The sequence below is a fragment of the Rhineura floridana genome, chromosome 5 (assembly GCF_030035675.1).
Source record: "Rhineura floridana isolate rRhiFlo1 chromosome 5, rRhiFlo1.hap2, whole genome shotgun sequence".
Taxonomy (NCBI): Eukaryota; Metazoa; Chordata; class Lepidosauria; order Squamata; family Rhineuridae; genus Rhineura; species Rhineura floridana.
Window position 1 is genome coordinate 179,989,800 of NC_084484.1, and position 26,727 is coordinate 180,016,526.

The window sequence follows — 26,727 nt, forward strand, 5'->3', positions numbered from 1 at the left end:
GGCCAGACACCCTTACCCCACCCTAAATTCCTATAGCAGAGGCACCCTCTCTCCCTCCCACCTCCTACAGTAGGCATTTTGTTGGCTAGCTACAAAAGGAGTGTGACATTCTTAATGCCCAGCAGGTGAGGCAGCAGTGCAGCCGGAACAAAAGACGTTCAGGGTGGAAAAAGTGCCCAGCGAGCGTTTTAATAAACAGAGCAATAAAAGCAGTTGGAGTGGCCCCTCGGCCAAAGAGTCCTTTGTGAGCATGGCAAAATTGCATTGCTGTGCCAGCAAAGTGTCCTTGATGTCTGGTGATTTTGTGTTTTTTCTAAAGAGTGAGTCTGGGGAAACCACTTTTCTGTAATGTGCACCAGTGATACATTCTCTCCCCTCTCCCCCCGGCAATGCAATAAATTGTTATTTATAAATAATAACAACCCTAAATTACTTTAAACCGGGGGGGGGGGATGAAAAAGCTTCAGCCTTTCAGAAGCACGTCTAATTCTAAAACAGCACAAATGGTTGCCTTTTCTCATCTACCTACGTATCTGCTTTAATAAAATAAATTTTTAGGCTCATCCATGCATATAGTTTCAAGAACCATCAAAAGTCATTCCTTTATAGGTGGTACATACACTTCCCCCCCCCAGTCGTGGGCTAAGACCCTCTTTGCTGCCACCGGAAGATTAAGAATGAATGCCATCTTTGCTTCATCCAATGCAGGTGGCAGTCCATTTTAAGAGAGTTCTTAAATCGACCACATTTAGATTCATGTCAGTTACCTGAAAGATTTTTGTGTCGCATTCCACCCATGGACCTTCGGATGTGACCACCTCATACAATAACACCAACGCAACACCATCTACCATCTAGATAGGTTGGTGAACCTGGGGCAGAATGTGGCCCTCTAGGCCTTTCAGTGTGGCCCTTGGGACTCTCCTTGGGCCATACCCCCTTCACTGGCCCAGCTCCATGCCTTCCTCAACTATTATTATTTATTTAATTTGTATCCCGCCCTTCCTCCCAGCAGGAGCCCTGAACTGTGACAATGCTTGCCTGGATATCTCACATTTTGTCTGGCTGGAATGTTATTGCCCTGCCCACTTCTTGCCTCTGCCCCCTCCCCCAGTGGCATGTGGCCCCCAGAACATTGCCTCTGAGGAAATGTGGCCCCCCAGCTGAAAAAGGCCCCTCCTCCATGATCTGGACCAGGGGTTCCTAAACTGCAGTCCTTAGTGTATATAAGCTTAATTAAATTCCCCCAGGCACCTGGTTGGCCACTGTGAGAACAGGATGCTGGACTAGATGGGCCACTGGCCTGATCCAGCAGGCTCTTCTTATGTTCTTATGTTTAAATAAAAATAAATAAAGTGTGTCTGCAAATTTGTGGCTGAAGACAGCAGATGGCACATCAATCGTGTTAAATGTTCATATTGATTTTTAAGTCTATTTTTAATTGCTCCTTTAATTATATTATATGCTATATTCCATGGAATGCAAATTGCAAGAAACAAAAGGAGCAATAAAATAAAATTAAAGACCATACGGTACATAGCACAGCACATTGCAATTGCTACAACAGGCAGAAAGACTATTCAGTGGTCTCCAAGACCCTCAGGAGAGGACAGGGGGAAAGGTTGGGAACCGCCTATCTTGAAAATGGTCCTGAAATATTCCATGTCGTTTTTTTGTGATGGCATACTACCTAAACATTAATTTAGACTGTACCTCCTTGAAGTCCTGTCTCCCGCCCCCCCTTTTTTTGAAGTTCTCTTTCTGAGGAAGAAGGAATTCTGCCTGTTGGAATTTGCTCCTAGAAGAAAAAGTGCACTCTCCTTAGATGAGAACATTGGGCTTCCTTGGCAAACTTATCTGCTGCTTTCTCAAGTGACTTTCCCCTAATAAGGGACTGTATCCCCTTCCTACCACCTCACACACTTGGACACATAATGAGAAGACCTGATTCACTAGAAAAGACAATCATGCTGGGAAAAACAGAAGGGAGTAGAAAAAGGGGAAGGCCAAACAAGAGATGGATTGATTCCATAAGGGAAGCAACAGACCTGAATTTACAAGATCTGAACAGGGTGGTTCATGACAGATGCTACTGGAAGTCACTAATTCATAGGGTCTCCATAAGTCGTAGTCGACTTGAAGGCACATAACAACAACAAATAGTTGATTAGCAACCACAACGCACTCAACCCTTTGCCTTTTTCCCTACCTGGTGTACCACAACCCAGGCTATCTTAAGTTGTGAATTATATGCACATCACGCACAGAAAGGAGCTGGGGGGGCACACTGCTGGCCCTACTCCAGGGTTGCATGGCTCCACCCCACCCCGTTGACTATGTGCTAGGCATGCATGTCTGCAGGGAAAGCCCAGGCATATAGACTTTCCGTGTGTTGAGGGCAGGGCCGTAGCTCAGTGGTAGAGCACCTGCCTTCATGCAGAAGGTCATAGAATAGTAGAGTTGGAAGGGACCTATAAGGCCATCAAGTCCAACCCCCTGTGCAATGCAGGAATCCAGATCAAAGCATTCCCGACAGATGGCTGTCCAGCTGCCTCTCGAATGCCTCCAGTGTAGGAGAGCCCACTACCTCTCTAGGTCATTGGTTCCATTGTTGTATGGCTCTAACAGGAAGTTTTAGGTCCTAGCTTCACTCCCCGGCATCTTGAGGTACAGCTGGGAAATGTCCCCTGCCTGAAACCATGGCATCTGCTGCCAGTCCGTGCCAACAATACTGAGCTTGGTTGACCAATGGCCTGACTCAGGCCCCATCTGCACCATACAGATCCCTGGGAAGAGAGATTAACTGTTAAACCACTCTTTGAGAATTGTGGCTCTGCCAGTTAGTGCAGACACTACTGAGCTAAGCGGATCGATGGTCTGACTCAGTGCAAGGCACCTTCGTATGTTGCACTTCATGGGGAAGGGCTGCAGGTCAGTGGTGGAACATCTGCTTTGCACACAGAAGGTCCCAGGTTCAATCCCTGGCATCTCCAAGTAGGGCTAGGAGAGTAACCCCGCCTGAAATCCTGGAGAGTCCATGCAGATCAGTGTAAACAATACTGGCCTAGATGGATCAAGGATCTGCCTAAAGCAGCTTTCTGTGCTCATTCTGAAACTCCAGTTGCGCAGGGTAGCAGAGTGCATATAATTCATGCGTAACGCATGCATGTTGGGGTGGGGCTGAGGAGCTGCATGAGCTTGGGGACGAGGCAAGATGCACAGCCCCTTTCTGTGGTGCAATGCCCCTTCAGTATTAAAAGATGAGGGGAACGGAGCATGTGAGGGAGTGATACAGGGGGAATAAGGTGGGAACTGGTAGAGAGCTAGCACCCTCTCTCAGCCTACTTCTCCTGTGCGCCCAGTCCTAACTAATGGGAAGATCTGTGACCCACTCATCTTTGCAGGGAAGAATCTGTGCAGTCTGTCGGAAGGCACTGATGCAAGATAATCACTGTGGAACAATTAACCTGGAATATTGTGGCTCTGGTTTTGGCAGGATTGTTCTGAGTAGAGATGGTGAGCTGTTAAAAAAAATATTAGGAAACAAGACTGGAGATGAGAGTGTGTAAACACACTGTCACAGGCCCCAGAGCTCGTGTGTGTGTGTGTCTTGGGAGCTGTAGCTGCACACACTACCCACCGCTGTTTTTTTTCACTTCCTAGCCAAGAAGTATACTGGGTCCATAACATGTTGTTGCCAGCCCTGTACAGAAAGGTAACTTGAATTTGCATTCCGTGTATACAGAGCCCTAGTCAAAGGTTGTAGCTTCTACGCGTATCTGAGTGTCAAAGAGGGCAAGAGAACTCATGTACTTCAGATTTACATCCTTATGTCATACCATGTTAATGTGGAATAATAATCACTCGCTGGTTCTATTTCACAATCTCACTGTTTCAGACTGTATGGAAAGGATGGCACAATGCTCCCTTTTTCCGGTTGGGTACAAGAAAGGAGGAGGAGAGTGCTAAGGGGTAACCACTCGCTGTTTAGTTTATTTTAACTTTATTTTATTTTATATCCCACCCTTCCAGAAGGAGCCCAGGGCGGCAAACAAAACACTGAAAACACTCTAAAACGTCTTAAAAAGAGACTTTAAAATATATTACAACAAAACACCTTTTTTAAAAAAAGCTTTTAAAACATCTTAAAAAGCAATTCCGACACAGACTGGGGTAAGGCCTCTACTTAAAAGGCTTATTGAAAGAGGAAGGTCTTCAGTAGGCGCCAAAAAGATAACAGAGGCGGCACCTGCCTAATATTTAAGGGGAGGGAGTTCCAAATGGTTGGTGCCACAATGCTAAAGGTCCGCTTCCTATGTTGTGTTGTGTTTTTGTTTTTAGTACATAGCATTCTGTAGCCTTGGTCAATCTGGTGCCTTGCAGATGTTTTAGACTACAACTCCCATCAGCCTCTGCCAGCATGGGAGTTGTAGTCCAAAACATCTGGAGGGCACCAGGTTGGCACGCTATACCTTTCTCCCCACCTCTTCTAAGTGCCTCTCCTTTCCTTGCAGAATGTGAAGGCGGTGTCTGAGACTCCTGCTGTCCCCCCTGTGTCAGAAGATGAAGATGATGAAGATGAGGCCGCCCCTCCCCCAGTCATCGCTCCTCGGCCGGAGCACACAAAATCTGTGAGTAGTGTCAAAGAGTCTGGGCTCTGAGTTAGCATTGGCCTTTGAAGAACTGATTCAGGCGACTTGTTTACCACAAGCTTGACATAATCTGGCTGAAGAGTGGGCCCCGTTGGCTACATGAACTGGCCCACAATGAGCTTTGGGGCTGAGTGGGGATTTGAATTCTGCCTTCTCCTGTGGGAAGGGCCATCCCTCAGTGGGAGATCATCTGCTTTGCAGGCGGAAGGTCCCTGGTTCTATCCCCAGCGTCTCCAGGTAGGACTGGGAAAGAGCCCTCTTGTCTGAAACCCTAGAGAGCCTCTGCCAGTCAGTGTTGACAGTATAGAGCGAAATGGACCAAGAGTCTGACTTGGTGTAAGGTAGCTTTCTATGTGCCTATGGAACGCACAGCCAAGCAAGGCCTGCCTGGCACTGTCATCTTTTCAGCACCACTTGAAGATTTCCCTCTTCTACCGGGCGTTTGACGGACTCTGATCCAGCTCTGGATTGCTGATGTTTTTGTTTGTTTTGTCTCTTTTTTGTGGAGGCCGTTGTTTAAGGGTTTATTTATCTATTTACCATTTAATAACACCAAAACGGGCTTCTAAGGGTTTCACAAAATACGAAAAACCAGTTCCACAAATGTTAAAATACAGCATCTGTAATTAAAATGCAGACACTCCCATTAAAACTTTGATTTGTTATTGATTTGGTTTTTTAAAAAAATGTGGGTGGTTTGTATCCTTTTTCAACTTGATTGTGCCCTGTGTACTGCCCTGTTTTAAACAGCTACCAAATAAAATAAATAATGGACTGCAGTTGGGGGACTTGCATCATGATGGAATGCCCCTCCATATACAAAAACATATTTCTACCACATAGAAAACCTTTTTGGCGTGTTAGAAGAGGCTCTAGCCTATCCTTGTCTATTTATCATTTCATAGGATTTCCCCCCCCCACCTCCCCACTAAGAGAGCATTATTATATCATGTGAGTCCTTCCTGCAGGCTGATGCAGTCCAATCCAAATGTAGGTTTACCACCTCATTATTAAGCCCTAATCTTGCTGCTTGGGCTGGAGCACAGAGTGGTGCCTCTAACTGCGCCATACTCTTGGTCCATCTAACTCAATACTGTCGACACTGACTGGCAGCAGCTGTCCAGGATTTCATGCAGGGACATCCCCATCTCTACCTGGAGATACCAGAGATTGAATCTGAGCCCTTCAGATGCTTTACCATTGAGCTACTGCTCTTTGCCAACATTATAACAAACGTAAGCCAAACAAATGCCTTCTATAATGTACTTAATCGGCCAGTTCGTTAACACATGCATCTGTACACACGCACACACTTTTTAAACTTACTTATTTAGTTATTCTTGTACACATAATACATAAAAATGATGTTAAGCATGTCCATCTTTCATCAGAGCATTGTGTGCAGGATATATGGGCATATATTATCTTGCAGTTGCTCTACCATTGTGCTGTGGTCCTTTGCCACTCACCTGCCTGGTTTATGGGCTTTGACAGCTTCACAGATAAAAAGATCCCAGATCTGATACCTGGCATCTCACAAAAGGGCGCCAGCAGCAGGTGATGGAGATGCCCCACTGAATGGAGCCTTTGAGAGATGCTGCCAGCCAGAGTAGACAGTGGGTGCATAGATCAGTGGTATAACTTGGAGTAGGACAACTTTGTATGTATCCCCATAGATTATACCTGCTCGAATGCATTTTGCCAGAGGCGGCATTTGAGCAAGCACCTGGAGATCCTTACGTCTGCTCTCTGACATATGAGAATCGAATCTGAATCTTCTGGAAATTAAGCATCTCTCTTTCCAGTTTTGCAAGCCCTTGTAGGGTCCAACTGGAGGCTTGGTTCCAGTCTTGGAATGTAACAACTCCCTTGCTGGAGGAGATCAAGGCCATCAGAAGCTGCCATGTACTGAGTCAGCCCGTTGGTAGCTGCAATACCCTGCCTGGAGATGCCGTGGATAGAACCTTCATGCAAAGTGTGTCCTCTGCCACTGAGCTACGGCCCTTCTCCAAGCTGCCAACTCAATGTCTCTAGGCACTCGCAAGCAAGGCATGAATGCCATAGTGTGGGCTCTTACCATAGACGAAATAGACAGTTGTGCCAATCCCAAACTGGCACCAAGGAAAGCTAAATTCTGTGTCGTATAAAAATGCAAACTGAGCATATATGCACAACTTTACATCTTTAGGCAGGGCATTGAAGCCTGCCTCAGCCACAGGAAAGCTCATTCAGCTGCCTTCCTGGTGTCTTAAGGTTTCAGCAAATACTTTAAGCGTATGTCCACAGCCATAAAGGCTAGAAGCTTGACCCCCTGTTGTTGTTGTTATGTGCCTTCAAGTCAGTCACGGCTTATGGTGATCCTATGAGTCAGTGACCCCCAGTAGCATCTGTTGTGAACCACCCTATTCAGATCTTGTAAGTCAGGTCTGTGGCTTCCTTGATGGAATCAATCCATCTCTTGTTTGGCCTTCCTCTTTTTCTACTCCCTTCTGTTTTTCCCAGCATTATTGTCTTTTCTAGTGAATCATGTCTTCTCATGATGTGTCCAAAGTATGATAACCTCAGTTTCATCATTTTAGCTTCTAATTATAGTTCTGGTTTAATTTGTTCTAACACCCAATCATTTGTCTTTTTCGCAGTCCATGGTATGCGCAAAGCTCTCCTCCAACACCACAGTTCAGATGAGTTGATTTTCTCTTATCCGCTTTTTTCACTGTCCAACTTTCACATCCATACATAGAGATCGGGAATACCATGGTCTGAATGATCCTGACTTTAGTGCTCAGTGATACATCTTTGCATTTGCGGACCTTTTCTAGTTCTCTCATAGCTGCCCTCCCCAGTCCTAGCCTTCTTCTGATTTCTTGACTATTGTCTCCATTTTGGTTAATGACTGTGCTGAGGTATTGATAATATTTGACAAGTTCAATGTCCTCATTGTCAACTTTAAAGTTACATAAATCTTCTGTTGTCATTACTTTAGTCTTTTTGACGTTGAGCTGTAGTTTTGTGCTTTCCTCTTTAACTTTCATCAGCATTTGTTTCAAATCATTACTGGTTTCTGCTAGTTCATCCATTCATTTATTGGCGATCACTCGTGGCCGAGTAAGATTGTCTTCCAAGATAAGGTCTTTAATGGTGGGTCTGTAAGTGACTGTGGTGGCCACTTCTGGATCCACACAGCCTCCCACAGTGAGGATATAGGTTTCCAGATGGAAGATGGTCACGATGAGGATTTGCTTGATGCCTCTTCCCTTTCTGAATCCAGCTTGGACATCTGGCATTTCTCGCTCCATATATAGTAAGAGCCTTTGGTGTAGAATCTTGACCATTACTTTACTTGCATGGGACATTAAGGCAATTGTTCGATAATTAAGTATCACAACGCAGATGCATTGTTTTGAAGCACCCCTAAAAAGACCCAGCTTTTGATATTGGTCTGCACCTGAGCAAGGGAGGTTTGATTTTATTACATGAAGCCAGAGATGCATGTTCCAAGCAAACTGAGTTGCAAGAGCACTTGGTAAATTCATTGTCTCTTTTCACTGTAAATCTCTGCCATTCCTCTCTTGTCATTTGTAAATTTAAAGGTAAACAAAAGAGCCTAAGATTCCTTTTAGAAGTGTATGATAACCTAAATCCTTCCCCCCATCCCCACAATTACTAATCAAATAGTTTTCAGTAGCCTAAAGGCTCTTGCCAGCAGAATCCAAAAGTTATGTTAATCTCTCTCCCCACGCACAGAATAAGATGCAGTTCTGGAAGCCATTTCTCAAACATTTTAGACAAATTCTTCCTGTCTGGCACCATTTAAAAACTTTTAATGCTTCACTATCAGGAGGACAAGATTTGCAGTCTTTGTTCTTAAGTTAATTTTCAAGCTCCCACTTGAACATCAGAGGGGTGGTGCTTTTCACCTTAGTTGTTAGGAATCTTTGGATACCCAAGGAACCCCACTTTTTCCTTGCAAGAACATAAAGCACAAAGCTTTAGCAATAGCCTTCCCTTGTTATTTGTCTCCAGCATCTGATAGAATAGTAGAGTTGGAACTCTGATACTTGGAAGTTTCATTTAGCGATTGTTGCATTAGTAGATTTCTCCTCCCTCAATGTGTTGCCCACTGGCTTGGAGTCACTTTTTTACAGGGTTTATTTATTTTATTTTATAATTTCTATAGTGCTTTATATTTGGGGGGGGGATCTCAAAGCGGTTTACAACCTAGATTAAAGCATCAAACAAAACATCACAAAATATTAACAGAAAATATTAATATAAAAGGTGAAATATTGAAGACACATTCAGAACAGCAACATTAACAGAAAAATGCGTTATGAATAAAAATCAAATGCAAAAACACAACAAACGCCACAAAACATCGTTGTTAGTAATGAAAAATAACTAAAACAGGAGCTGCGCTCCCACTCCACACACAGTGACCCTCCCAAATGTCCTTAACAGTCTTCCACATCCAAGCCCCATTCTGATTCATTCCCACCAACCATACAGATAACTAATCTCCAGCCAAACAACCATTAAGGAGCAAATACTTGGTCTACAAAAATATACAGCCAGCATCAAGCATAATTTAATCTAGGGCAATATAATGTCATGCAAACACCAGCACAACCACTCTCCCCCCGTCCCCCAGTAAAGCCGTACTCTATACCAGTTCAGTCTCTCACACTGAGTGGTACTGGGCAACTTTGAACACACACGAAAAACATGACAACCCAAATTCTCACTCTGGGCAGCAAAAGCACCATTCCAATTATACACCTCCACCCCCCCCAGCACTACATCTTGCGGTGGTGAGTTTTAGATGATTGATGGGCTTGTATAAAGAATTGTCTCCTTTTTAGCAGTTGTTTCAGTTTTTGAGCTGGGACCTTCTGGTAAAGGGTGGGTAATAAATGTAACAAAAACAATAGACATATTTTGGTTACAGATATATTCTACCCCACTTTGCTTTCCCCATAAATATAGATATACACCCGGTCTGTGATAGATCCCCTTCCTCCAGCCCCAACCAGAGATGTGGCCACCTCACCGATCCCCTCCCCTTCCGAAAACAGCACGACGCCCCCAGATACACTGGCGAGGAATGTAGAGAAGCAGAAGAAGAAGCCCAAAATGACAGACGAAGAGATCTTGGAAAAATTAAGTAAGTCATTTTGCTCTTGGATTTTTGAATATAACTGCTGGGAATGATCTGTTATTCGGGTTGCAGTATGAGATATTTTCAGAAACAGAACTGACACACACACACACACACACAGGCTATATATTGTGCTACCTTGCTGGCTAGCTGAAGTGCAAAATTTAGCACTTTCCTAACCCTGAAGAAATGTTCTTAAACCTTCAGCTTTCTGAAACCTCTCACAGTGGTGTTGCTGGTGGGTTATGTGATAGCTCAGCTTCTTTAAAGAGACACTGTGTGGGGTGTGTGTGTGTGTGGAGTATCAGAGCCACCCTTGAAGCTGAGTTTAGTTTCAGAACGTTGGGATATGTGAGACTATATTTCAGTTGTGCTGGGAAATGCAAAAAAGGGTTGAACATAGGAGCAGCCCTGTTAGATGAGGCCAGTGGCACACCTACTCCAGCATCCTGTTTTCCAAAAGTGGCCAATTGGACACTTCTAAGAAGTACACAGGTAGGGCGTGAAAGAAACAGCCCCCACCCCAGAGCAGGCATTCAGAAGGATACCATGCATTGGATACCATGCATTGGATACCATGCATTGGATACCATGCATTGGTATCTTGGGCATTCTGTTCGGCTATAGTAGCTAAAGCCACAGAACTTCTCCACAGCCCACTGAGGACTGAGCTTACTGAGTAGCTTCAGAATGCTGTTTCCAGGGGATAGGGATGGAATGAAGGGGCTGGAATCATGAACAGCAGCGATCCACGCTGCAACATTTTGTTGCAGGCCCCTCTTGTGTTTGCCTAGCCCCCCTTTTAAAGCCATCTTAAGCCTTGTGGCGAAAGCCAGTGTGGTGTAGTGGTTAAGGTGTTGGACTACAACCTGGGAGACCAGGGTTCGAATCCCCACACAGCCATGAAGCTCACTGGGTGACCTTGGCTCAGTCACTGCCTCTCAGCCTCAGAGGAAGGCAATGGTAAACCACCTCTGAATACTGCTTACCATGAAAACCCTATTCATAGGGTCTCCATAAGTCAGGATCGACTTGAAGGCAGTCCCCAAGCCTTGTGGCACCTAATTATATAAATTACACATTGTGTGAAATAGTTTGTTTTTTCTCTCCTGAATCTACAGCCCTGTCCATCGGTTCCATTGGGTGACTCCGAGCTCTCGAATTGAGAGGGACGGATTGTTTTTCTCTTTCTTTTACACCATGCATCTGCTATATATTTTGAAAAATTGTTTTTCTTACCTGTTCTCAACGCATTTAGGTATCATTGCCAAGTTTTGCATGATGGTTCCTGAGATCAAGGATCAGGTTTTTGTTTACATTTGGGTACTATTGGACTATTTTTAAATCAAGATGGTGGACTGAATCTTTCAAAACTGCACTGATGTTTAGGTTTCTTAGCTGCCTCATACTGAAGCATTTGTTTATCTAGCTCAGTAGTGTCTACACTGACAGGCAGCAGCTCTCCAGGGTTTCGGACAGGGAACCTTCCCAGCCCTACCTAGAGATACCAGGGATTAAAGTTTGAACATTCCACATGCCGGGCTGCCCTGTGTGTCTGTTGGCTTCTCATGCCAGAAAATGAAAAATGAAAACTCACCATAGAGAGTGAGCTTATATAGAGAGTGAGATCCAGTCAGACCAGGAGGCTAGATATTGGCCTGTCAAGGTGAATGTGATTGGCCAGTAAAGTGTTCAAACCGCCATCTTGCTTTTATGACGCCACAATTCTGGCTTATGTTGGGCAGTTCCAAGAATCTCTGCTTAGAAATCTTGCAGGTAGAGTTCCTCACAAGGCACAGGGACATTGCGTAACTGTTGTGCTCACATTCGTGAAGGGAGCGAGAAACTGCACTGATTCAAGTGACAATGGGATAGACTTTATGAGAAGTAGCCTGTAGTTTCTGTACGGATACCTCAGGTGTAGCCTATTGGGATCAGCAAGGGGATTTATAGAATTTTTACTGCACCTTTTGATGCGGACACCCTCAAGGTGGCTCACAGCAAGCATAAAAGCAGCACAGCCACAGCAGTTAAGACAGCAACTAAAGTGAACAAAAAGAGGTTTAATGCCAGTAAACCTTAACACGCCCGACAACAGGAAAGATTTTGCCTGGTGCTTAAGAGATAGCTGAGATGGCACCAGGTGAAAATGTCCATAGTTTGTTTGGTTAGCAAAGTTGATAGCATACCAAAGGAACCGAGGTCTTGCAAGGAACTCTGATCAGCTCAGATTCTGCAAAGTTTGTTTTTAAATGTTCTTGTTCAGAAGTTGAGCTGCCTTCCAAAGCTCACTGATTGTATCTAAGGAAATGAAAACTTAATTGAAGTGTTTGCTTTGCTTTACCTTTTTTTTTTTTTTTTGGAAGGAGGTATAGTGAGTGTGGGTGACCCCAAGAAGAAATATACAAGTTTTGAGAAGATTGGACAAGGGTTAGTATATTGTTTCCAACTTCTTCTGCCTTTAACATGAACATAAGAACATAAGAAGAGCCTGCTGGATCAGGCCAGTGGCCCATCTAGTCAGCATCCTGACCAACCAGGTGCCACTGAAACAAGCATGCAACAAGCATGGCTCTGGAATTGCTAGGAATATTCCCTCTCCTTTGCCAGAGCGAAGCTAGCAGTTGTCGTGGTGCATTCTCTGTGCACTCAGATTGGTGATTGCATGCAAGCACACACTTGTGGCTTCTTTAAATTAAAGAATTCTCGGGTCCTTGCCTGGTTTCAAAGAAATCGTATTGCATATCTGCTTACACCTGCATATAGAAAACAACAGTTCTAAAGCAAAAGGCATGCCTTCTTTGTTTTAGGCGATGAATGCAGGTTTTGCTGCTGACTGTTGTAATTGGGATGCCTCTGTGGTTGATCAAAACATTTCTTAACTAACTGACAGATTTACAAAATGTACAGCCCTAAAAAATACATACCATTAGATGATTATGTATAGATTGAGCTTCAAGCAGGAAAAGTATGCTTTGAAAGTACAAGGCAGGGTTAGTTAGCCAATGTGGCATCCCCTCCAGAGGTTTTGAACTACAAGTTTCATCAGCATTGACCATGGATCGAGCTGGGAGTTTATATACTGCGACCTTCAACAGGATGCCCAGGGCAGCTAACAACATAAAATCTGATGAAATCGTAGATATGTACAGTACTTAAAATGGCAGTTATCATAACTACAGTGCCTAAAAATTTGCCTGTCCCTTTCCAAAGGCCTGGACAAATAGAAATGCCTTTAAATTCCAGGGAAGGGAGGTGCTGGGTCTGCCCAGCAGAAGAGTTGCAGAGGTGGAGTGCTGCCACAGAGGAGGCCCTCTCTTGGGTTCGCATCCTCTTTGCCATCCGTGGCGGAGGCACTGTGAGAAGGGCCTCTCCCTCTGGTCTGTTGAGGCATAGAGAGGAAGGCCCTCCAAATACATGGGCCTTCCAAGTAATTTAAAGCTTTGTATACTACTACCAACACCTGGAAGTTGCCAGGAAGGCTCTCTGGCAGCCAGCGCCATGCGCTCAGAAGTGATGTAGTCTTCTCCCCTCGCTGGATCGTCACCTTGTAGTGGTGAGTGGGCTTGCGTGTTCCAACGAACCCTGTGAGCGATGCCGTCAGGAGTCATGTACTCCCAGCAGGGTCACCCATGGTGGTAAGGTCAAGGGAGAGGAACCAGACAAAGAACGATCCAAGAAAGTCCTCAACGGCAGAACAGGCGGAGGATAACAGTGTGTATGTTACGACGGTTATGAAGGCGGATGAAGGCTGCAGCAGATAAAAGACTTCCAATCATCGTGGTACCCATGCCATTGGATCAAAGCCTTTTTCTGTCAAGATTGTGTGTTGATCATCGTGCACCGATCTCCCCACATAAAACAAATTCACGCACAGGCATCTTCCAACCAAATTATCTTGGAAGACAATCTTACTCGGCCATGAGTGCCAACCTGATGTGGTCTTCTCTGGCTGCTCTACTCAACAGGCCAAGCTGCCACATTTTGCACTGGCTGCAGCCTCTGGAGTGTTTCCAAGGGCAGCCTCCTTTGGAGCTCATTGCAGTAATCTATACAGGAAATTATGGGAATGTAGGTCACTGAGGCCAAACTATCGCAGCTATGGCCATAGCTGACAAACCCGCCGTAAACGTTGCATAGACTGAAGCAAGTGACAGATTGGCATCTAAGTATTAAGTGTTATCTATTAATGTTTATACTGCTTAATTGCTTCTAAGCAATTTGTGCAGTTTACAAGTAAAAAATGTAATTAAAAATACACAATGAAACAATTATATCAAAACGTTAAAATAAGCAGCCACAATTTAAATGGACAGTAAAAGAAGCCCGTTCAAGCAGCACAGCAACTCAACCAGTTAAAACAGGAATTGAAACAGGAGGTTCAGATCAGGAGACCAGCGGAATACTTGTCTGAACAGGTATGGCTTCAAGAACTGCTCGAATGAGGCCTCTCATATTTCAGCAGCGAGAGCATCCCACAACACTGGTGCCACCAGCGAAAAAGCCCACTGCTCTTCAAGGAGTAGCGTCCTTCTCCGGTCATGGCACTACCATGTTGTTCAAGTAATTAAAGCAGAATATTTTGTGCCAGCTCAAAGGGTGGAATCTTAACGAAGTCAGTTGACCCATTGAAACCAATGGACTTGAGTCCATTGATTTCAGTGGGTCTGCTTTGAAGCATGGCAAATGTCGGTTATCACCCATATGTATTATTGTGTTCATAACACACTTGATCTTTTTAACTGGCTGTTCTCTTCTTTCTGTTAGAGCTTCAGGTACAGTTTACACAGCAATGGATGTAGCTACAGGGCAGGAGGTAAGTGCTTTGGGGAGGTTTACTGTTCCTAAACTGACTTTTGGGGCACAGGATTGAGCCCTACATTGAGACGAATGACTCAGTGCGTATCTGTGTAATTGTGGCATCCATTTGAAACTAGGCACTATTTCAAAAGTAACGTGATCAAGTCAGACTTCCTTTTTCTAAAAGGCTGTTTGGGGTATGGTCTGAATGGTGTGTGACTGTTACGGTTAGTGCCTGGGTAGGGGACTGCCTGGGAATCCTTCAGTTGTGTCAATATTTATTTTATATAGCTCCATCTATCTACATCAGGTATGAAGAACCTTGGGCCCTCCATAGGTTGCCGAACTACAACTCCCACCAGTCCCAGCAAGCATGGCCAGTAACCAGGGATGATGGGAGTTGTAGTTCAGCAACATTCGGAGGCTCAAATGTTCCCACACCTGATGTACATGGCACTTTGCAAACAACAGGTTTGACAGGTCCCTGTCCCAAGAAGCTTACTGTCTACAACTAGAGACAGCTAAGCAGAGGAAGGGCAGGGGAATTGAGGCAGGAGTAACTAGGAGAAGAATATGTGATTATTTCAGTTACAATAGAGCACCCTTCCCCAACCTTTCCCCCCAATTTTTTCAACTACAATTCCCATCATCCCTAGCCAGCATGGCTGCTGGTCAGGGATGATAGGATTTGTAGTCCAACATCATCAGTTGTAGTCCACAGGTTCCCTATCCCCTGGGGCAAGGGAAGAGTGTGACAGGCTGCAGTGTGGGACTGCTGTCCACCAATATTTCTATGAAGCCTTGCTGGCTAGGGGCCTGCAGATTGTCAGAAAAGCAAAAACAGTTCAGGAGCCATGTTAGGCAAAGAAAGAAAGAAAAATCCAGGTGCTAGAAATATATATACACATACTAGGAGAGCTCTCCCTGCTGCACACTTCGCTTGTAAACTGCTCCGCCCACCAACCAGGGACACCCAACCATACACACAGAGTCCCAGCCCTCCTGGAACACAAACACACGCACGCATGTACACACACGAGTAGTAGTTAGGAAACTCCCATTCCCCCTCAGAACTACTGTCCCCAGAGTTCCCATTGTATCTCTGTGAGAGGAATCGAGGTCTCCTAATAACTCTCAGCACCTTTTGCCCACTACCGTTCCCAGGGTTCTTTGAGGGGAGCCTTAAAATCACAGATCATCAGCTAACTATTACAGAAAGATGTTTTCTTAATTGTCTGCATAACTGTCTGCATAGAAATGTTTTCAACAAACGTTTAAAGGTTAAGATAGAAGGTGGCTGCTGAATCTCTCTGTGGGACGAGCATTCCACAGGAATGGGCCAATTTGTGTTGATGTCAAATGAGCCTCATCAACTTGTTGACAAATACGAGTTTTTTCTCTTTTCTTCCTAGGAGTCAGTTTTTAATTTGGTTTATATTGTCTTTTTATTCATGCCATAACATTTTAAATAATGTATAACAGTAATTATAACAAAAAACACATGATTTTTAGTTAATATGAGCTTATGAGAACATACATATTTTCTTCCATCTATTATCTTATGTCCTGTTAATGCTCTTCATATATATATAAAGTGCCCATGAAGGAGGAATTTTTCAAAATTTTGAGTCTGCATTAAAGCGAGTGGAGGGGATTTGGGGGTGGGGCTGTCGGTGCTATCCCAGTTTTGTAGTTGTCATGGTAACCTTGCTGTTGCATTACCAATTTCTGCATCTCACATTGTAGCTAAAGTGTTGAGGCCTAGTGACTGTGTACTGATGGCACTTGATCACTGCCTATACTTCACCAGTGGCTTTTGCCTGGAGCCTGTTTCACTAACAGAGATATTACAGCTCTGACTTTGTGCCATTCTCTGTCTCCTTCCCTGCTATCTCCTTAACTTCTTTGCATATCTCTTCACCCCCATCCCCCCAAGCCAGAGTCATGGCAAAGGATGCAGAGTTGGACATTGAAATCAGACTCAACTTGGGATGACCAGAGTCATCACAGTAATGATTCCTTTTCCTCCGCCTCCTCCCCTAATTTCAGGTTGCAATCAAACAGATGAACTTACAGCAGCAGCCCAAGAAAGAACTGATAATTAATGAAATTCTCGTCATGAGGGAAAACAAGAACCCCAACATTGTCAACTATCTAGACAGGTAACTCAAGGTCATGAGTTGGATATCATTTCCTTTTAAACCTGGGGAGGGGAATCTTTTTTCAGTCCGAGGGCCATATTCTTTCTTGGGCAAACTTCCTGGGACCGCATGCCAGTGGTGCACATGGCCAGAGACAAAAGATGACTGGAATACTAGATATGACTCTTCCCTTTGACCCTTTGGTCTTTACCCTTGACCGAAGAATGGTACACTCCTTCTACCTGAGATGGTTGTCCTCTTCCACTGAGTGCGGAGCTTCGGGAGGGACGCACATAGAGCGGTGAGGGAGGAGGGGTACACCCGCCTAGCCAGCCAGATCAGCCAAATCAACCCTGGTGATCAATGGGGTGACAGATGTTGCAGCCACATTGCCCTCACATCTTACCTTACCATGGACCATAGATCAGAATGGATGAGCAGAAGGTTGGATGAGATTTTACTGGTAGATCTCTGGGTGATTTGAAGTAGCTCAGAGAGGATTTCTGATTCCCAGTTGTTTAACAGGGGCAAAAACAAAATGTCCTTCCAATACTTGTATGTGTGTGTATAAACGTTTTGCAAAAAATGAAGTAAAGTGGTGGTAGTCGGGAGGCGGGATATTGAGAGTGGATTTTTGTGTAAACTCTGCTCCATTTTGGAACTCACAACAAATTCCCAGGCTATGGTCTGAAGGCACCTTGCTGAAGCCAAGCAGGTCTGGGTCTGGTCAGTGCCTGGATGGGAGACGCCTGGGAACCACATGTATGCCGCCTTGGGTTTCATGGTGAAAGAAAGGAGGGGTATAAATGTAATAAATAAATAAATAAATTCCTGAGCTAAGAATGCATTAATTCTAAGTGTAAATATCTGGCTCTTCCAGTTGATGGATCTTGGGGTTCTGGTTAAAAAAAACAAAGTAGATCCCACCAGCCTCAAATTTGCCTGCTGCTGCAACAGAATACATTTGAGCCACATAATGGGTCGGAGGTTTATATCTAAATGCTTACCTGTCTGCAAATGTTTAAAAAATGTTTTTGACTTCTGTAAATGCTGGGGTTCCCCCCAAATCAGACTAATACCTCCTCTTTGCATGTGCATGGTGCTGCTCTGACATATTAGGATCCTCCCTCGGAAAATATCTGCTGTTATCGTGTAGGTTTTGCGCGACCGCGGGGAACAACAATCCTCTTGTTTAGTACTGTCTTGAGAAAGATACACATGCATCTTTTAAAATTGAACCACAGTTCAAAAGTTGAGAGAAGCATTTTTTCCCCAGCAGTCTTAATAGTAGCTTCTTAAAATCAGTGATTTTTCCAGAAAACGTGTCCCTTGTTTTTCTACCTGTTGTCTCACCACCTCATAAACAGGATGGTAGTTTTTGCAACAACAAAGGATCACCTCTTTGGATCATTAATGAGTGTGAACGATCTAAGGATTCCAAACAATCATCGCATTCAAGTGCTGTGTATTTTAACAGCAGCAAGGGTTATGTTCACAAAAACATGGAGAAGAAGCTGGAAACATAAGAAAGAGACAATGAGTTAGGAGCTTATGAGAACAGATGGCAATTGACAATAATATTGTTTTTTTAAGGGGGTGGGGGGAATGGTGACCATAAAGTCTTAACCATCTGATGCTGTGAGTTCTGGTTAGAAAGGGGATGTCGTCTTCCTGCCACCTTCCTGACATGCTGGTTTCTTGGCTTCTGTTTCTTCATCCAGTGAGGAGAGAGTGAAGCTGCTCTGAGCACTTTGCTTCCTCCTGTCCCAGTGGGGGCAGAAGCCGCAGTGGGGCCGGTTGAGCTGTGCTTGCTGGAAACATATTTGTGCTCAGATTCTCAGGACTGTAAATGTCCCCTCCTGGCTGCCCCTGAGGCAATGGGCACATGCAGTATTAGCGATTGCAATGCTTCATGTGCAAAGCCTTGTTTGTTAGTTTATGTAAAGCATTTTTAGCCTGCGGTTCAACCCTAAATGGCTGACAAAGACCGGTAGTAAGAGTTCTTTTAGTGGTGATGCAGAAAGAACAAGGTATCTTTGTTAATAGATGGGGACTTGTGAAAATTCATAGGGAGAAATGAGGGGTGGGGAATTACGCTCAGAATAAACACACCCCTTCAGACTGAGATAGTGCCTTTCCGTGAAGGGGCAGCCTTGCTTTGCTGTCAGTAGAATCATTTAGGGGAGTAGGCTAGAGGTGTAGTTGTCCCGGGTCCCGGGGTGTGTGTCTTAGACCCCTTACTTTTTTGGGAGCCAGGTCCTGGCAGGATCCCTATGCTTCCAGCATCCTACGAGCCAACCAGAGTGAGAGGGGAAGAGTCCCAATGAGTGTCAACTGCAAGCAAGCTTTTGTTAGTTCCTACTTCTAAAAGCTGAGGCAAGCTGTGGAGAGTGAGAATTCTGTAACTGCAGGAGAGGAGACAGGGAATCCTGATAATAATAGGATCCCTTCTATTATTATTATTATTATTATTATTATTAAATTTTATTTATACCCCGCCTTTCGGCCAAGGGTCCTCAAGGCGGCTTACAAGAAAAATAAACACAAGTATAAAAATACAATAAGATACAATATAAACAATACAATATACAAAAATTAAATTAAATAGAACCAACGTTATCATTATCGGCACCGCCAAGAAAGAGGAGGCAGTGTTAGTGGGGGCGGCAGTTCTCGAGAGGCAGAAGGACGACAGGCATTTATTGCAGCGAAGCTGTTTCTTGGTTCAATATTGTCTTCCCATGTTCTCGGGCTTGCGCAGCTGCTATTCCCCGGGCTTCCGCTGCTGCTGGCAGTTTATGTCGGAGGGCAGCTGCGGGAGCTCCGGCTCGGGGATCTGGGCCCTGCCTGGAGCAGGAGGGGGAGAAGGACGTGGAGGCAGCAGCTGTTGTTAGGCAGGAGGCCCCGCGCTAGGAGGCCCTGCACAAGAGGCCCCACGCCAGGCTGTTGTTGAGTAGGAGGCTCCAGGCTGTCATTGAGCAGGAGGCCCCGCACTGGGCTGTTGTTCAAGAAGCGGCAGCAAGGACCTGGGTCCTGCTTAGAGCAGGAGGAGGAGAAGAATGCGATGGCGGTGGCTGTTGCCGAGCAGAAGGCCCCACACCGGAAAGCGGTGGCAGGGGGCGCTCCCCCCTCCCCCACATCATCTGATGTTGTTCTGGTCTTCCAGTTGTTGCTGCTGGTCGAACAGTCGCTTCCCTGTTTTTGGCATGGTGCCGACGGGCTCGGGCGGTTCGGCGGGCTCCTCTTAGGGCGGCGGTGGCAGCTGCTGGGCGCTTTCCGCTGCAGATGAGGTGCTGGTAAAGCTGCAGCAGACCCCACAATTCCGAGTTGTTGCTGACTGTCTGCACCAGAGTCTCTAGCGTAAACTTTGGCGCTTCGTTGGCGTTGGCGGCAGCGTTGCCGCTGCTGCTGTTAGGTCCATGCTGTGCTCAGCCCAGATGTGGATACTCTTTAAGACAGTAGAGTTGAAGCAATTGTACTCTGGTGTCTCTGTAAATCCAGCTCTATTGTGATGCTTCCCTTTATAGCAAGGATGGGGAACCTGTATGTTGTTGGACTCCCAACTTCGACATCATCAAGCAGTTTGGTAGCAGCAGGAGATAAATGCGTAGGCACTGAATGCAGTCATTCATGTAACAGTGAGAAAGTACAGTCAAATGGTGGCAGTGATAGAGAACCAGAATGCAGTATTCAAGCCTAGCCAAATTGTTCTGTAATCTTAGAAGGGGAGTGTGGCTGTGACAATCACGAAGGGACCCTGCACTTCTGAATTTGCCATTACACTACTGGTAGGGTCATTTAGGTTTGGGAAGTGACAGTAGCTCATTGGACCTCCCCGGACCCAGAAGTGTATCATCCAGTGGCAGATGTTCCCTTTTTGGGCAAGGTGCTTGAAAAGGTGGTGGTGGTCCAGCTTCAAGCATGCTTGGAGGAAACTGATGACTTGGATCCATTCCAGTGTGGCGCCTGGCTTGGCCGTGGCACTGAAACTGCCTTGGTTGCCCTGGTTGATGACATCTGTTGGGAGAGAGATGGGGGAGTGCAACCCTGCTCGTTCTCCTTCATCTATTGGCGGCTTTTGATACTGTTGACCATGGTATCCTTCTGGGCCGCCTCAGGGAGGTGGGGGGGGCACCGTGCCTCAGTAGTTCTCATACCTGTAAGGCCACTGCCAGAAAGTAGCTGTGGGAGGCTGCTCTTTGGCACCATGGGAGCTGTCCTGTGGTGTTCCGCAGGGTTCCATCTTGTCCCCCATGCTATTCAACATCTATATGAAGCTGCCAAGAGTTGTCATCAGGAGATTCGCAGTGAGGTGTGATGAATATGCAGGTGACACCCATCCCTATCTCTTTGTTCCATCTGAATCAGGAGAGGCAGTTGAGATGCTGGACCGGTGCTTGGAGGTGGTGATGAGCTGGATGTGGGCCAATTAATTGAGGTTGAATCCTGAAAAGACAGAGGTGTTATGTGTCCGAAGTTCTCATATCTGGGAGGTGGGGAGGTGGCCTGTTCTGGACGGGGTCGCACTCCCCTGGAAGGAGCAGGTCCGCAGCTTGGGGGTAATCCTGCATCCAACATTGTCACTGGAGGCTCAGGTGGCCTCAGTGGCTAAGAGTGCCTTTTTCCAGCACCGGCTGGTTTGCCACCTTCAGCCTTGTTTGGACAGAGATGACTTGGCCACAGGGCTCCATGGTCTGGTAACTTCCAGACTGGATTATTTATTTATTTATTTATTTTATTTTATTTATATACCGCCCTAAGCCTGAAGGCTCTCTGGGCGGTGTACATAAAAGGTAAAAGCAGGCACAATATATAAATACAATAAATATAATAACTCAAAAAACAAAAACACACAAACAATACGAGAACCAAACAACATCCAGAATAGAACATAGTAATAAAATACTGTAAAATACACTTTAAAATGCCTGGGAGTATAAAAAGGTTTTCACCTGGCGCCAAAAAGATAGCAGCGTCGGCGCCAGGCGCACCTCATCAGGGAGACCATTCCATAGTTCGGGAGCCACAACCGAAAAGGCCCTATTTCTAGTCACCATCCTCCGAGCTTCTTGATGGGATGGCACTCGGAGGAGGGCCTTAGATGTTGAGCGCAGTGTACGGGTAGTTTCATATTGGGAGAGGCGCTCCACCAGGTATTGCGGTCCCATGCCGTGTAAGGCTTTATAGGTCAAAACCAGCACTTTGAATTTAGCCCGGAAACAAATAGGAAGCCAGTGCAGACGGGCCAGAACAGGTGTTATATGAGCGGACCTTCTGGTCCGCGTCAACAATCTGGCCGCTGCATTCTGGACTAACTGTAGTTTCCGAACTATCTTCAAGGGCAGCCCAACGTAGAGCGCATTGCAGTAGTCCAATCTAGAAGTTACCAGAGCATGAACGACTGAGGCGAGGTCGTCACTGTCCAGATAGGGACGCAGCTGGGCTACCAATCGGAGATGGTAAAAAGCATTCCGTGCCACTGAGGCTACCTGAGCCTCAAGAGACAGGGAAAGGTCGAAAAGAACTCCCAAGCTACAAACCTGTTCTTTCAAGGGGAGTGTAACCCCATCCAGAACAGGGTGAACATCCACCATCTGGGCAGAGAAGGCACTCACTAACAGTGTTATTGCAGTGCTCTCTAGGTAGAGCTGCCCTTGAAGATGACTCGGAAACTACAACTGGTCCAAAATGCAGCAACCAGATTACTGTCTGGAGTTCCTTATAGATCTCATATAACCCCTGTTTTAAAACAGCTGCATTGATTGCCAGTTCTCTTCTGGGCCTAATTTAAGGCACGCTAGTGTTTAAAGCCCTAAACGACTTTGGTCCCATTTAACTGAAAGGCCGCCTCCTTCCCTACATACCCTCTCATGCAGAGATCTGCAAAGAGGGCCCTTTTGATAATTTCGGCACCTTCAGAATCTCGGGGGGGGGTTGTGTGTGTGTGGCCTGGGAGAGGGCCCCTAAGTTGTGTCGGTAGGGAAGGGAGTGCCACATCTCTTTACCATGGCCTTTGACACCTCAGACATGTATTTTTAGGATCCACCCTATTGGGGGATTTTAGGTTGTTTTTAAATTGTTTTTAATGTCGTATTTTAAAATTGTTGTAACCTGCCCTGGGACCTTTGGATGAGGGGCAGGTAATAAGTGATGATGATACTAATAATAGAACATCTGCTTTGCATGCAGAAGGTCCCACCTTCAATCTCCAGCATCTCCAGGTAGGGCTGGTTCCCTGCCTAAAACCCTAGAGAGCTGCTGCCAATCAGTGTAGACAATACTGAGCTGGATGGACCAGTGGTCTGACTCTATATAAGGCAATTTCCCATGTCCCATCGTCAACCAGGTCTTCTTCAGATGCTTTGCCCGTGCTAGGAGTTGGTAGTCCAAAACATCAGGAAGGCAACAGGTTGGCGATGGTTGATTTAAGCAGCATTTGGCTTAAAGGATGCACCCGCACACACACTTGCTCTCAAAAAGGATCCTGTTGCAGGGGGAGTGGGGGGCATATCATGGGGGTCTCAGAATGCAGGGACGCTCCACGGGAGTTCTGTCTCCTGGCATTGCTGCCAATGTAATTATCACTCAAATGTATGCCCCGACATATATTCCAGGGCTAGCAACTACATGCTCCCCTCTGCTGCCAGGCATATTTCCTGTCATCGAGCAGCCCTCATTAAGGACCGTTTTCAAAGTTGGGAGAGGCAGAAGCGTCATTTTGGGGTACAGATTAGGACTATCTCTGCTGCATATAGAAATCTTCGCCAACCCTGCAGACCCCCTGCCTACTTTGCGGTTTCTAGAGCCAAGGCGTTTTAGAAGATGCAAGGTTTCTGCCCGCTTCACCCTCAAAAGAACCCTTTTAGAAGATACACACAAGGTTTCTGCCTGCTTTACCCTCACAACAACCCTGTGAGGCTGGTTAGATGGAGAGCGAGAGAAAGTGACTGCTGCCTGGCTGCTTAGTAAGCTTAAAGGCCGCTCAGGAATTTGAACCTCGGTCCTGTTTTCACCCTGATCCATCTCTGACAATCTGTTACTATACATGGTCCATGTTGTGCTACCAGCTTGCTCTGTTTTATTTTTAAAATAGCTCTGCTCTCAGGTTTGGCAGTGGGGTACATGTGTGTCTTTGGCAAAGGGGACACAGTGACCTTCTGTTATTTCTCTGACTCCCTACAGTTACCTCGTGGGGGATGAATTGTGGGTAGTCATGGAATATCTGGCAGGCGGCTCGTTGACAGACGTTGTGACGGAGACCTGCATGGATGAAGGGCAGATTGCTGCTGTCTGCCGGGAGGTAAGAATTCTAACTCTATATATCCATTCCTAAGGGAACTCCAGGGTTTGCTGATTAATGGGATATACATCTTGCAGTTCCTACAAGATTTAAGATCATCCGGTGAGGCCCTCCTTACTATTCCATCTTTCTCGCAAGTTCTTCTTGCTGAGACACAGAATAGGGCCTTTTCGATGGCTGCCCCTAGATTGTGGAATTCCCTCCCTAGCGAGGTTCGGTTGGCTTCCTCGCTATCATCCTTTCACGCCCAGGTGAAGACTGTTTTATTTAGGCGGGCTTTTAACTGAAAATGTTATAGTTTTAATCTATTTTGATTTAATCTATTTTTAATTGTTTTTAACATGTATATTGGTTGTTCTGATTGTTTATTGTTTTAATTGTGAGCCGCCCTGAGTTCCTCGGAAGAAGGGCGGGGTATAAGTATTTTAAACAATAATAATAATAATACAAGAGAGAGACACCTGGAATTATTTAGCAGGTAGCTTTGAATTTCCTGGGGTGCCTCCAGACTTGTCAGTATTTGTGTGACGGTTTCGCCGCATTCCAAGATCTTCAGGGTTTGTGCAGTTATAGTGGATTCAAGCACTCTGCTCACTCTAGCGCAACAAATCCACTTTTAAGAAAGAAACATGCCTTTTGTGGTTAGGAAAGTGATGGGGAAGTGCATTGACATAGTGTGGGATAAGCGGATGATTTAACGGGAATGCATGTAAACAACCCCATGAGCAAGCTGGGATGGATGCGGGATGGATGCTCATTGCCATATAACTGCCCCATAAGCAAATCAGAATGGATGCTTAGTAAAGACCGAGCATGGATGGTCTTTAACCCTTTCTTTAAAGATTTTTTTAAAGATTTTTTTAAAAAAATGTTTTTAAAGTTGTTTTGTTTTAATGTATTTTAAGATCTGTTTTTATTATGTTTTGTTTGCCACCCTGGGCTCCTGCTGGGAGGAAGGGTGGGATATAAATCAAATAATTAATAAATTTCAATTCAATTCATTTCAAAAATATTTATTGTACTAGCCAAAGGCCATGACCAATACATTAAAATGTGAAAACATAGAAAATAAAAACATACAGGAGTATGTAAGAGTATACAAAGAACAAGTTGTTGCGACCTGTAGTATAATTTCCCCCAAAAAAATTAGCATCGGCAAGCTCAGTTTAAAAATCTGAATCTCCCAAACAGTTTATTGCCATTTTATCTAGTTCTTTCTTTCTGATCTTTTTCGCAGCAAGTGCAAAAAGAGCCACTTTGTATGCCGCGTGGCCGTTAGTATCGCTCTGGAGAAATTGCACTGATTCTACTAGAGCATTCCTACTTCCCTGAGACAACAGAGGTTTCAGGAATCTCTCTCTTGGGTGCCCATAGAGGGGGCACGTTAACGTGTAATGAACATGTCCTCCACCCTGACTGCCAGACAGTTACATCAACAAGTTTGGCATTGTTGCACTTTCCTGTACTTGCCTATTCCCCCCCCCCCGAAGGTAGCTTCAATTCTCTTCCTCTTTGAACCTGAGGCACCCGAGGGCAATGAAAAGAATTTCAAGCTGGACAACAATAACAGTGTATTAGGAGAAAGAGGAGTAATTTGAGGAGACGACTCTGATAGAGGCTTTGCTATGAACAGCTGCTTATAGATAGAGCATGCAGCCTTGGTCAGCTTAACTGCAGGTTACCTCTTCAATTATGAAAAATAAATAAATAGATGGTCTAATCACCATGTAAGCTCTGTGGGAGCAAATCAGGCGAGTGCTGAATAAACTGGGGGAGGAGAAACCAGTGGGAGAGGGTGTAGCCCCGCAGTAGAGCATCTGCCTTGCATGCAGAAGGTCCCAGGTTCAGTCCCTGGCATCTCCAGGTGGGTCTGGGAGAGACCCCTGCCTGAAACCCTGGAGAGCCCCTGCCAGTCAGTGTAAGTGCTGAGCTAGATGGACCAATGGTCTGACTCAGTAAAAGGCAGCTTCCCATGTTCCTATGGAAGGAATTCTGTGTGCTACGCAGGGCAGAGGGGAATTCTAGTCCAAGAAAGCTGAATTCTTCTACCTGTATAAATCCATGCATATGGGCCGGCTTATGGATATGTATGGTTTTATGCTGTGCCTGCTGCGTCCATCACAGCCTTGCCTTCTCGCCGCTGGAAGGCCTCTTGAGGCCCACTTTGGCTTCTGCCCACACTTTCAAGTCTGTCTTTGTGATCATAAGGACTAGAAAGTTGGGTGGCTCTTTTTCAAGCGACGAAGCTGAGAATCTCAGGATTCTGAACTCTGCCCCCATGAACTGAGTTTTGTACTTGCAGTTTCGTCCATAAATCGCCATTGCCTTAATACTTGGCGACTTTGCAAAATCTTGAGAAAAAGTATTATTTTTATCTACATCAGAAAAGGCATTGCCTGCTTGATGCCTGCCTGCTGCATAGTTCTCAAAAGCACAGAATTGCTATCCAAAGAGGAATCCATAACTACTTTGAGCTTTGTTGTTAATGGATACCTGAAATACCATCTTGTCCTCCAGCATCTGCTGACTATTTAGTCCACTTCCTCTCACTATATCAGTGTTTGTATCATTTACTCCGTTCCCCTGGCAATGATGATATGCCTTAAAAATAGATCAATTCATTGTCAGTGAAAACTGAATAAGCCCGAGTTGTTTATATTCAGTGCCCTTTACCCAGCT

At 45.3% G+C, this 26,727-nt stretch overlaps 1 protein-coding gene across 2 annotated transcripts in view; it reads left to right on the forward strand.

Moving 5' to 3' along the window:
• The window catches only part of PAK1 (p21 (RAC1) activated kinase 1), a 126,366-nt gene that overhangs the window by 90,397 nt on the left and 9,242 nt on the right, over positions 1-26,727 (forward strand). For both annotated transcript variants that reach the window (XM_061629013.1, XM_061629014.1), the window contains exons 6-11: positions 4,515-4,631; positions 9,636-9,813; positions 12,174-12,237; positions 14,575-14,623; positions 16,657-16,769; positions 23,931-24,048. In XM_061629013.1, the coding sequence (XP_061484997.1) occupies positions 4,515-4,631; positions 9,636-9,813; positions 12,174-12,237; positions 14,575-14,623; positions 16,657-16,769; positions 23,931-24,048 (639 nt within the window). The remainder of the gene's footprint in view (positions 1-4,514; positions 4,632-9,635; positions 9,814-12,173; positions 12,238-14,574; positions 14,624-16,656; positions 16,770-23,930; positions 24,049-26,727) is intronic.